Source organism: Populus euphratica, unplaced genomic scaffold, assembly GCF_000495115.2.
Source record: "Populus euphratica unplaced genomic scaffold, PopEup_1.0 scaffold215.1, whole genome shotgun sequence".
In the NCBI taxonomy this organism is placed as follows: Eukaryota; Viridiplantae; Streptophyta; class Magnoliopsida; order Malpighiales; family Salicaceae; genus Populus; species Populus euphratica.
This window is the reverse complement of record NW_011500098.1, coordinates 309,373-322,381: the sequence shown is the minus strand read 5'-3', so window position 1 is coordinate 322,381 and position 13,009 is coordinate 309,373. Positions and strand designations below refer to the sequence as shown.

The following is a 13,009-nucleotide window of genomic DNA, read 5'->3' as shown; positions in this document are numbered from 1 at the left end:
TTTTCTAAGCATCAAGTGCAGCTGTTTTCAGTCTTATGCTTTGAGCATGTTTGTGAGATTGTGGTGGAGGTTGTTTTTTAAAGTGTTTTGTTTTTATTCAAATAATATTTTATTATTATTTTTAAATTTTATTTTTAATATTAACATATGAAAATGATCCAAAAACATTAAAAAAACTAATTTTTTGAAAAATATGGTTGAACCAGATAAACAATCACTAACTTGTATGCATCTCTTAATGACAAGAAGAGTGTGGACGCCAACAAGTTTAAGGACTCAGATGCTGAGTTCATGTTGCCAGTTATTATTAACGCGGTTCCTTCAAATGTTTTGCCTTCTGTTGTGTTTAACAAAGACTGGCATCCTATTTACTTAGGCAATGCAAGAAGGTATCAAGAAGCAAGAGGTATTGTGGTAAAGACATTAATGGAGCTTGAATCCCATGTAATCAACGCCTTTTCGGATGGTAAAACCCCTCCTTTGTATCATGGAATGGCTTGATGATCAACCTCCATAGCCAGTGGTTTTCCTATGCTTTGTGAAACCCCGCCTTTTTCTCTACTGCAACTATTTACATTTCAGTGAACATGTCCAAGTCTCAGCACTCAACGTCTGCCCAAAAAGCATCATGATTCATGATGTATGAGGGAAAGTTGGAAAATTAATAGCACCATCTAAGCTAACTAACCATCTCAACGTGTTTGATTCTAAACCATACCTTCCTCTAGTACCATCTGTGGTCTGGGCGAGGGAAAGTCATGGCAGAGCTGGGTAAGGTATGCAGTTGTTAAGCCAAGTTTAATTTTAAAATTACAAAACTGTATTTAATTATAACTATAAACCACATACTTTTTTATTTAGATTTCTAATATAGATTTATAGATTTTAAATTTTTTTTATTTAGACTTCTAATATAGATTTATAGATTTTAAATTACAAAAAAAAATGTTAACAAAGGAAAAATGAGACAAAAAAATTATAAGACTTAATCGTGTCCTCCTCCACACCTCGAATAGGAGCTGGAAGGTTTATAAAAATCCTTCCTATTCTCTCTTGTATCCTTCCAATCCTTAAATTTGGTTGGCAGAATCGCCACGCGTATAAACAGGGATCCAACTCTAAGCACCACAAAAACAGGGATCCAGCTCTAAGCACCACAAATTCATTACCTTCTACGCGCATCACAAAATCTCTTGTAGCCGAATTTTTAGCAAAATGAAAAAAGCGGAGCTGGTGCTTGTACCTTCCCCGGGTATTGGCCACTTTGCTTCAATGATGGAGTTAGCAAAACTCCTTGTTGATCGTGATGACAGAGTTTCCATCACTGTTATCATCATTAGGCTAGCTTTAGACTCCAAAATCAGCAGGTACACTGAGTCACTCACTGCTTCTTCCAAATCCACTCGTATCCAATTCATTGACCTACCTAGTGATAAAACCAACACATCAAATGATCATCCCTCTAAGTTTATCACTTCTTTGATTGAAAGCCAGAAACCCCATGTCAAAGAATTTGTTTCCAAGCTCCTAACTCCGTCAGAGTTAAACCCCAAGCCCCCTCGACTTGCATGCTTTGTTCTTGACATGTTTTGTGCAGGAATGATTGATGTGGCCAATGAATTTGGTGTCCCTTCTTACATTTACTTCACATCAAGTGCTGCTTTTCTTGGTTTCCAGTTTCATATGCAGGATCTTCATGATAAGCAGGAAGTGGACCTTACTGAGTTAAAGGACGTGGATGCTGAGTTTGAAATACCGACTTTGGTGAACCCACTTCCTGTTAAGGTTTTCCCTTCGGTCATGCTCAGCAAAGACACACTTCCTGTTGTTCTTTACCTTGTAAGAAGGTTTAGAGAAGCTAAGGGTATTATTCTCAATACATGTGAAGAGGTGGAATCTCATGCTGTTAAGTGTCTTTCTAACAGTGAAGGCCCTGCTGTTTATCAAGTAGGACCGATTTTGAATCTCAAGGGTGATGCCTATGATGTGGGTTCAGATGGAAGCAACAGCAATAGGGACATCATGCTATGGCTCGATGATCAGCCTCCGTCCTCGGTGGTGTTCCTCTGTTTCGGGAGCATGGGAAGTTTCAGCGTGGATCAAGTGAAAGAGATCGCGTTGGCACTAGAACATAGTGGACATCGATTCTTGTGGTCCTTGCGCAAACCTCCATCAGAGGGAGAGATCGGTTTCTTAGTTGATCATGCATATCAACAAGAAGTCCTTCCAGATGGATTCTTGGATCGAACAGCGAAGATTGGAAAGGTTATTGCATGGGCACCACAAGTGGATGTCTTGGCTCATCCTTCCATCAGAGAATTTATATCACATTGCGGATGGAATTCTATACTAGAGAGTGTGTGGTTTGGTGTTCCCCTTGCTACATGGCCGATGTATGCAGAACAACAATTTAATGCTTTTGAAGTAGTGGTTGAGTTGGGACTGGCAGTGGAAATCAAAATGGATTATAGAAGAGAGTTTTTGACTGGCAATGAAATTACTTTGGGTGCTAAGGAAATTGAGAGAGGAATAAAGAGTGGCATGGAGCATGATGGCCATAAATTGAAAAGGCTGAAAGAATTGAGTGAGAAGAGTAGAAAAGCTATGATGGAAGGTGGATCTTCGTTCTCCTCATTGAGTCGTTTGATTAAAGATATGATCATTGCGGGAGACACTGTACATGTGCCATGAAACAATAAAAACCCAAAGCTTTATCATATAGTGATTTCGTAAAGATTTAGTTTAATCTATTCAAACATTAGCATAAGCTTCTAATGGTGATAAGGAGATTGTTGTGATTGAACATGTACAGAACAACAACCTAATGCTTTTAACATGGTTATTGAATTGGGATTAGTAGTGAAGCTTAAAATGGATTATAGAAGATATTTTACTGGATAGGGAGATTGTTGAGTGCTGATAAGAGCATTAACATTAAAAGAAAATCTAAAACTTGTGGTTATTTATTATAGCAATTCATTTTTATCCTTTTAAAAAATAAATAAATAATTAACTATTCAAGATAATATGATCTTTTCACAAGTATCTCTTATTTACTATCATTGATAGGTGATCAATAGATATTTTCATATTTTTAAAGCATAGTGAGATAATAATATTATTTTTAAAATAAAAAAAAATAACCAGTATTAGTTGACATTTTTTTTATTTTTATTTTTTCAATCATAATAAAATGATTCAATTACTATTAAAAATAAGATTTTTTTTCACTAGCATCCATGGATGTTTTCATATTTTCATCATGATTTTTTTTATGTTACAATCAAGTTGTTAATTAAAGGTCAATTTAATAATTTTATAAATATAAATATTATTTAAAAAGATACTTGTTACGTACATTACACGTCTCATTGTGTTGATTGTTTATGCACCATTCAGAACGTGAGTAAAGAGGCATTAGGCAACCAAACAGTGGCTTTTGAGATGCTCCATTCCTAAACAATATTTATGGCTTATTGATCTTTAATTTGATGTCGATAATCTTTTTTCTATTTCTTCCCTTCTTTTAACTCTTCTCCTTGATTACTGTATATAACCCTTTAAATTTTTAAAATATTCTTTCAATTTGTTTTTCTTTTATATTTGGTCATTTTTTTTAAATTATTTATAAAATGAATTTTTTTGATTAATTTCATCCTCGTTTATTTTTTTATCTATCAGATTCATATTTTATTATTATTATTTATTTTATTTAAAATAATTTTTAAAATTAATTTTTTTATATAATTTCATTATTTTTAAGTTTTTCCTATCAAATTTTATCATTATTTTATCATTGTTATTTTTATTTTATATTTTGATAAAATTTTTAAATTAATATATATTTTTATTTTTTAATATTAAATTGATTTAAAATTAAGTGTTTTTTTTTATTAAGCGTGCATCTAAAATCTTAGAGATTGCAAATTTAGTAAATTAGTGAAAGCTCAGAAGATTGGAGCAACTTGTTTTAAAGAAACCAATCTTAGATGCTAGAGTTTCAGACATAGAATATGTTTTAAGTACTGTGGTATATCTTTTGGGTTTGTAATTTGAAAATAAATGTTTAAAAAACCTTATAATTAAGTATTTTTTTAATCAATGTTTTTTTAAAAAAAATAGTGAGATCATATAATTAATTAAACATATTTAAATATATAATTCTAGCAATATATAAACCGAACCTTCTCATTTTAATATTGGAACACCTGTAACTGGAATCATTGATTTCTTCTTCTTTTTCCCCATGGGAACATGACGATCCGATGAGCACTTATCTTCTAGAACTTTAATAATTATTAATTTATATTCCAGTCTTTTTCTAGAAATTAATTTCACAGCTAGGTAAGCAATGACATCACTCTAATTTATATTGGGATGTGTTGGGCGTTTTTGGATCTATCTATCTATTTATTTAGAGCGCGCCTTGTCCCTCTCTACTTAAAATTTTCATTTTTCAAGAAAAAAAATGAAGAAAGCAGGCGTGGTGTTAATCCCCGTACCTGCAATGGGTCATATTGTGGCCCTGGTAGAGGTAGCTAAGCTTCTTGTTCAACGTGATGACAGGCTTTCCACCACTGTCATCATAATGCATCCAGCTCTTGATCCCAGCACCACCAAATACACCGAGTCACTTGCTGCATCAACTCTGCCTGATCGTATGCGAGTCGTTAACTTGCCGAATCTTGAGTCCAATACAGAAGATACTAAAGACCGTAACTGGCTCACTTCTATGATTGAAAGCCAAAAACCCCATGTCGAAGAATATGTTTCGAAGATGAGAACTCAGTCCCAGTTGAGTCCGGACTCACCTCAACTTGCTGGGTTTATTTTTGATACGTTTGCTACTGGGATGAAAGATGTAGCTAATGGATTTGGGGTTTCATGGTATGTTTTCTCTGCTTCAGGTGCAGCTTTTATTGGTTCCATGTTTTACCTTCAGGCTCTTCATGATGATCAGGGAGTGAACCTTATTGAGTTCAAGGACTCAGATGCTTTGTTAGAAATTCCGAGTTTGGCAAGCCCACTTCCTGCTAAACTTTTGCCTTCGATGGTGTTCAAGCAAGAATCCCTCACTATTTTTCTTGAACATGCAAGAATAATGAGGGAAGCAAGGAGTATCTTGGTAAATACATTTTTAGAGTTCGAATCTCATGCGGTTCGCTCTCTTTCTAACGGCAAAAACCCTCCTGTGTATCCAGTTGGACCCATTGTGAAACATGTAGGAGATGCTCGTGATTTGCCGTCGGACGAGAGCAAGGACATTATGGAATGGCTTGATGATCAACCTCCATCATCAGTTATGTTCCTATGCTTCGGCAGTTGGGGAAGTTTTTGTGGAAAACAGGTGAAAGAGATTGCTTGTGCACTAGAACATTGTGGACATCGGTTTTTGTGGTCCTTGCGTAAACCCTCATCACAGAAAGGTGAAGTGGAATCACCAAGTGATTATGTAAATTTTCAAGAGATTTTGCCTGAAGGTTTTTTGGATCGTACAATCAAGATCGGAAAGGTGATTGGTTGGGCTCCTCAAGTGGAAATTTTAGCTCATCCAGCCGTGGGAGGATTTGCATCGCATTGCGGATGGAATTCTACACTAGAGAGTGTGAGATTTGGTGTTCCGGTTGCTACCTGGCCATTGTACGCAGAGCAACAATTTAATGCTTTCCAAATGGTGATTGACTTAGGATTAGCTGTGGAGATTAAAATGGATTACAGGAGGGATTTTCTTGGTGATAATGAGATAATTGTGAGTAGTGAAGATACGGTGAAAGCAATAAAACATGTCATGGAGGAGGATGGTGAGGTGAGAAAGAAGGTAAAAGAGATGAGCAGAATAAGTGAGAAAAGCTTGAAGGATGGTGGATCTTCATTCTCTTCGTTGGGTCGTCTAATTGAAGATTTGATGGACAACATATCTTAAATCAACTGTTCCAAAATCTAAGCAGTCTCTCTTTTTTTTTTTAAAGAAGAAGAAGAAGAAGAAGAAGAAGAATGGTTCGCCATATTTTTGTAAGAATATGATCATATCGGTTGAGATTAATTTGGAACAATTTATTTATTAAGTGAATTTTCAGCATTGTCTTCTGCTTTTCAATTTTTATTTGTTTAAAAAGATATTAGATTATTTTTTTAAGATTTCTTTTATATTGTTAATATATTAAAATTAAAAAAAAACATTATTTTAATTAAAAATTATCTTTTAAAAATAATACATACTATATTACAGAACACACTTGGAGGATTACAATGTTCTTTAATTGTGATCACAAAACAAGGTTATCCCTTTTGTACTTTCAAAAAACACGAAAATAATAATTTAGGTAATAGTTAAGCGGTAAAAATATGAGATTAGAGGGTTTGGTTTTTTTATGATTTCAAATCATGATAAATATAGGATTAAAAGGTTTATTTTTTCTATAATTTTAAATTATGATACGTGTAAGTTGGTCCAAACACTCATATTAATAAAAAAACGAAGGCACAATTATTTTCATAAATTCTTTCTCAGATATTCTGTCACTGCCGTTCTTTCATTGATTCATTATAAGCTGTACGTTCGTGAGGTACAACAACGATCTCATTTTTAAGAAACTATTGACAGATAAGGTGGTTCTGCTTTTTTTTTTTTCTTGTGAAATTATAAAAATGTTTTATTACTTATTTTTATATTTAATCTTATTCTTATTATTTTGATTCTTATTAATTTTATTTTTATCTTATTTATTAATTTTTTCTTTAATTTTTTTCGGTGTTATTTGATTTTCTTTAAGTTTTATATCAAAGTTGTTTTTCCTCCTCTTTATACTTATTTTATTTATTTATTTATTAACATTTGATTTTAATCATTTTAAGTAAAATTTAGTCTTTATTTTTTTTTTTGTTATTTATTTTTATTTTTTTATTATATATTTTTTAATTTTATATCATTCAATATCTTATTAGTCAAAAACTTTACTTTTTAAGATTTATCTTTTTTAGAATTAGTCTAAAGTTAATAAACATGATTAGATGTTTCAAAGGTTAATATATATTGACCTTGATTTTTTTTTTTAAATTAATTTTTTTTTAAAGTTCATCATTTAATATTTGATTTATTAGAATTTAATTTTTATGTATTTTTTTATTTTTTTATGAGTTATTTCAGTCCTATACTTATAGTTGTAAAATTATAAAGTTAACCTGGATTAACTTAGATTTTTTTATATTTTTTTTATAGTTTTTTTAAAATTGAGTTGTTTAATTATTTAACTTTATAATGTTATTCAATTTTTGATCAACTAGGTTACCTTTATATTATAACTAGGTAATAGATTTGTTGTGCTCTCTTAGGTAGGATGAGGTTGGGTTTTTTAACTTTTTTTTTAATTTAATTTTTTTTAATTTTATTATTCAACATCTTATTTGCTAGAAATTGAGTTTTAATTTTTTTTTTATTTATTTTTTATTAGGTTATCACATTCTCATCTAATTTTTCTTCGTTATTAAATAATATTCTTCAATTGATTTTTTTTATTTTCTTCTTTAGCATTTGATTAATTAAAAATTGATCTTTGTAATTGTTTTTACATTCCTTTTAATATGGTTATCTCAATCTTATATCCATTATCGTATAGTTAGCGGGTTAACCTGATTTTACTCAAGTCTTTTTCTTTTCAAATAATATTTTTTTTTACAGTTTCACTCTTTAATATTGAGTTGTGTAATAATTAAGTTTATTATTTTATTTAGTTTGATTTTGATGAAGTAATCCTAGTATTAAGATTAGATCATAAATTTGATATACTAACTTAAATGAGCATAGTTAATTTTTCTTTTACTTTATATATTTTCATTGCATTTTTTATTTTTATTATTTAAATTAATCCAGCTTATTAAAATAAATTAAATTAATAATCTAAGTTTTAGATTTTAAAAAAAAATACTTACGTCGTTTGAACTTTTTTTTTAATATTGAAAACAATTTAAGCAAACTTATATAACACGAGCAACATATTTATTTTGTATTATTAATTGAACAATGCCAATCCATTTTCAATAAGCAATGACATCACTCTTAATTCTAGGCCTTCAAGATGTGTGTGTGTGTGTGTTATATTTCAGACAAGATAGATCGGGTAAGGCAACCACACAAAAGACATCCTAAGATAGATCCTAAGGTAATCCACACACAAGACATCCTACGGGTAACCAACCACACCCTCCCTGCTAAAAAAAATATTTTTCAAGAAAAAAAAATGAAAAAAGCAGAGGTGGTGTTAATCCCCATACCTGCTATGGGTCATATTGTAGCTCTGGTAGAGGTAGCAAAGCTTCTTGTTGAACGTGATGACAGGCTTTCCACGACTATCTTCATAATGCATCCAGTTCTTGATCCTAGCACCACTAAATACACCGAGTCACTTGCTGCATCAACTCTGCCTGATCGTATGCGAGTCGTTAACTTGCCGAATCTTGAGTCCAATACAGAAGATACTAAAGACCGTAACTGGCTCAATTCTATGATTGAAAGCCAAAAACCCCGTGTCGAAGAATATGTTTCGAAGATGAGAACTCAGTCCCAGTTGAGTCCCGACTCTCCTCAACTTGCTGGGTTTATTTTTGATACGTTTGCTACTGGGATGAAAGATGTGGCTAATGGATTTGGAGTTCCCTGGTATGTTTTCTCTGCTTCAGGTGCAGCTTTTATTTGTTCCATGTTTTATCTTCAGGCTCTTCACGATGGTGAGGGAGTGAACCTCACTGAGTTCAAGAACTCGGATGCTCTGTTAGAAGTTCCGGGTCTGGCGAACCCACTTCCTGCTAAACTTTTGCCTTCGATGGTGTTCAGGGAAGACTTGCTCGCTATTTTTCTTGAACATGCAAGAACATTGAAGGAAACTAGGAGTATCTTGGTAAATACATTTTTAGAGTTCGAATCTTATGCGGTTCACTCTCTTTCCAATGGTAAAAACCCTCCCGTGTATCCCGTTGGACCCATGGTGAAACATGTAGCAGATGGTCGTGATTTGAGGTCGGATGAGAGCAACAAATATAGGGACATTATGGAATGGCTTGATGATCAACCTCCATCATCAGTTATGTTCCTATGCTTCGGCAGTTGGGGAAGTTTTTGTGGAAAACAGGTGAAAGAGATTGCTTGTGCACTAGAACATTGTGGACATCGGTTTTTGTGGTCCTTGCGTAAACCCTCATCACAGAAAGGTAAAATAGAATCACCAAGTGATTATCTAAATTTTCAAGAAATTTTACCTGAAGGATTTTTGGATCGTACACTTGAGATCGGAAAGGTGATTGGATGGGCTCCCCAAGTGGATATTTTAGCTCATCCAGCTGTAGGAGGATTTGCATCGCATTGTGGATGGAATTCTATACTAGAGAGTGTAAGATTTGGTGTTCCAGTTGCTACATGGCCACTATACGCAGAGCAACAATTTAATGCTTTCCAAATGGTGATTGACTTAGGATTAGCTGTGGAAATCAAAATGGATTACTGGAGGGATTTTCTTGGTGATAATGAGATAATTGTGAGTAGTGATGATATAGTGAAAGCAATAAAACATGTCATGGAGGAGGATAGCGAAGTGAGAAAGAAGGTAAAAGAGATGAGTAGAATAAGTGAGAAAAGCTTGAAGGATGGTGGATCTTCATTCTCTTCTTTGGGTCGTCTAATTGAAGACATGATAGACAACATATCTTAAATCAATTGTTCCAAAATCTAAGCAATTTTTCATAAAAAGAAAAAAGGAATGGTTTGCCATATTATTTTGAAGAATAAGATTATATCGGTTTGAGAATAATTTGTAACAATTTATGCAGTAAGAATGATACTGATGGTGGAATACAGTTTTCTTTAACTATGGCTGAACAACTGTTTGTTTTTTTAATATTTTTCTCTAAGATATATATATATGTGGAGGCATGTGTTATTTTTGCCCGATTCAAGGTTTAAAATAGCTAATGATACGGTAATAATTTAATATTTTTAGATTTAGTTATTTATTGAGCTTTGATATATATAAATTTAGTGAATTATAAAAATAAATTTTCTAAGACTCGGTTGTTTAGACTTAGTTACTTGTGGAATCTAATTACATGTGAATTTGATAAAATACCAGACTCAATATTTTTAAATTTAGTTACGGGTCGAGCCCATATACATGTAAGTCTAGTGAGCTGTTATATTCAACATCCTTTAGCTCAGTTACGCATCGAGTCCAAGAACATGTAGGTTTGACAGACCGCTAAACTTAACATATTTGGATTTAGTTACATGCTAAACCTAAAAACAAATGAATTTAGCAAGTTATCAAACCTAATATCTTTAGACTCGGTATCATTACAAGCCCAAATGGATATGGAGCTAATAATCTTTCTAGGCTTTGGGCTTAGGGACTTCATTTGTTTTTTCTTGTAATCATTACATAAAATGTTATGGTTAATAATATCTATTTCTTAACAACCCCAGGTGTATAAAAGTTTTCTAAGGACCTATCGTTATTCCATCAATATTAATGATGTGTAGAAGAGACATATCCCTCATTAATACTATCGTACATGTATGGTGTCACGATGATCATCCTTCCGGATCGGGATAGTCAAGAATGATGTGGATGACATGAATAAGGAATTCTTTTCTTTTATTAGTAGAGAAAAAAATAAGGAATGAGAGTTGTCATATAGTATTTTGGTCATTAGAAACCTCAATTAGTTTTAGAGCATAGTAAATTGAACTGATTATGTAAAGGAAAGATATTAACACCTCTAATACGTTTTATTTGAGGTAAGCTTCATTATTTATTTATCTCATATAAACTAAGAAATTTTTTTTTCCTAACATTTAGTTTGTCTAAAATTTAAAAAAAGTCATTCTAAGTAAAGAGATCCTTATATCATAAGATTAAAAACTTAACCATTTTAATGCCAACAAAAAAATTATCTTTTTATTTAATATAAAAAATATATCTTACATATAAGTTTATAATCTTGTTTGTTAAAAAAATAAATTAAAAAAAATGATATTTTTGAAATCCAGGCCAGAGTTCTTTGAAAATTTACAAACTTGTTATAAAATCCATACAATATTTTTTAAGAAAAACATGTTAACATGTTTTAGATTTTTCAAAAAAAAAAATGCTTAAATAACTTTAGGATTTTTAGCCACATGCAAGAAATTTTTTTTTTTTTGAGGTTTTGTTTGAAAAAAAACTCATTTTATTTTTCATAATAAAATTACCAAAAATAGGCAAAAATTTATTTTTTATTTTTGAGGTTTTGTTTGAAAAAAAAACTCATTTTGTTTTTCATAATAAAATTACCAAAAATAGGCTTAAAGGATGTTTGTCAAATACACTCTTAAACTAAAAAAATCCTTTAACAAAAATTATGGCAAATCAAATAGGGTATCATACCCTTTGACCCCTTTTTTTTATTGGGTAGACCTGAAATTTTTGATTTAATCATAAACCAAATTAAAATTCTAGTTTGACTTGAAAAATAACCCAAAAAAAAAACAAAACAAAAGCTAAAAAATAGATGAAACACCTAAAAAAAATTCAAAAATTCTTGAATAAAACAGATTAAACAAAAAAAATAAAGAACACTAAGAATATCCAAAATGAACCCAACAATGTGGGTTCCAAATTGAACCAGATTTGGTCACAATGAAGTCATGCAAGGATCAATAATCTAATTTATATTTATTCAATTAGTAATGAATCATAATGATTTAATTAAAATGAGTTTTGGTTCAAAACTAATTAAAAATCATTTAAACATGTTATTGATGCGACTAAACATTAAATTATTGGTTAATCATACACAAAGAAGGTGTATCTGTAAATAAATGGACCAAAATTGATCATTATCTAGAGGCTAAGACAATGTTCTTTTTAAGAACATGAAGAATATTGCCAAAAAATATAAAACAATTTAGCCATTGCCAAGCCTAGAAATGGGTTTTTTTTGCTTCTAAAACATGCTCTTTTTTTTTTTATTGTAGTAAGTCACGATATCATAAACAAACATGTTTAAATAAAAGAACTAATAAAAAATATTAAAATATTAAAATCAAGTTAGAGACACCAAATCCAAAACAACATAAAATTAAAACATATTATATGTTCACATAACATGGATTCAAAATTAATTTTTTGAACCTATTTTATGCATGAACAAACCTAACAAATCCAGAATAAAACACTTTTGCTTTAACATGCATAGCGTGAATAAAACAAAAGCTAAAACAACATTATATATAAAAAACAAACTTAAATAACAACTTTAATGTAACAAAAACATAAAAAAAAGGCTATATAAACATCATTAAATAAAAATATAACAACAAAGAGGTGAATATATATTTTTATTTTTTAAAAATTATTTTTAACATTAAAACAATATCAAAATACAAAAAAAATTATAAAAAAATTAATTATTTTTTCTAAACTAATTCCAGAAAAAAAAATATAAAAAATTATGTGGAAAGCACTGTAGTAATATATAATTTTTTTACAAATATATATATATAAAACATACGGGGGAATGGAAAAGAAAAGAAAAAAAAAACAACAAAAAAAACACGCCGAGAATTAATTGAATATCCACTTTGCTGACTTGTCTTGTACTAGCACCCGTTCTCCCCTGGAGGGACCTCATCATGCCCCATCTTTCCCTTGCCTTTATTCAATATTCAATTTCTAAGCCAGATTGCATGACAAGCACACGATGCAACATACTCAGCTTCGTAGAAAGCGTCACAATCGGTTCTTTCTTGGAACTCCATGTAAAAGCAGTATTTACAAGATAGAAAAGAAAGCCAGTAGTACTTTTTCTATCATCCAAGTCTCCAGCCCAATCACTATCAAAATAACCCAAAAGTCATAACTTCTACGAAGCTGAATAGAATAACCCTCAAGTGTGTCACCCGGCCTCACATGCGCATCTCTTGATCACAACCCTTAACGTAACGGTAACGGTCTTTTCTCTCCAAATCCGTCAATTTCCCCGT

At 31.3% G+C, this 13,009-nt stretch overlaps 3 protein-coding genes across 3 annotated transcripts; all 3 read left to right on the top strand.

The window, feature by feature from the left end:
- The first annotated feature begins 938 nt into the window (after positions 1-938).
- On the top strand, positions 939-2,872 carry LOC105109385 (anthocyanidin 3-O-glucosyltransferase 6-like). The gene has a single exon (XM_011004093.1). The coding sequence runs from the start codon at positions 1,216-1,218 to the stop codon at positions 2,689-2,691; it is 1,476 nt and encodes a 491-aa protein (XP_011002395.1). The 5' UTR covers positions 939-1,215; the 3' UTR covers positions 2,692-2,872.
- Positions 2,873-4,421: 1,549 nt separating this feature from the next.
- On the top strand, positions 4,422-6,097 carry LOC105109383 (anthocyanidin 3-O-glucosyltransferase 6-like). Its single transcript, XM_011004089.1, has one exon. The coding sequence runs from the start codon at positions 4,469-4,471 to the stop codon at positions 5,921-5,923; it is 1,455 nt and encodes a 484-aa protein (XP_011002391.1). The 5' UTR covers positions 4,422-4,468; the 3' UTR covers positions 5,924-6,097.
- A 2,005-nt stretch (positions 6,098-8,102) lies between these two features.
- LOC105109384 (anthocyanidin 3-O-glucosyltransferase 6-like) lies at positions 8,103-9,857 on the top strand. The gene has a single exon (XM_011004090.1). It carries the CDS (start codon positions 8,238-8,240, stop codon positions 9,699-9,701), a length of 1,464 nt encoding a protein of 487 aa, XP_011002392.1. The 5' UTR covers positions 8,103-8,237; the 3' UTR covers positions 9,702-9,857.
- The last annotated feature ends 3,152 nt before the right edge of the window (positions 9,858-13,009 follow it).

What these genes read in the sequence shown, in the direction of transcription:
- LOC105109384 (XM_011004090.1), top strand. Translation starts at nt 8,238, where the DNA reads ATGAAAAAAGCAGAGGTGGTGTTAATCCCCATACCTGCTATGGGTCAT.
- LOC105109385 (XM_011004093.1), top strand. Translation starts at nt 1,216, where the DNA reads ATGAAAAAAGCGGAGCTGGTGCTTGTACCTTCCCCGGGTATTGGCCAC.
- LOC105109383 (XM_011004089.1), top strand. Translation starts at nt 4,469, where the DNA reads ATGAAGAAAGCAGGCGTGGTGTTAATCCCCGTACCTGCAATGGGTCAT.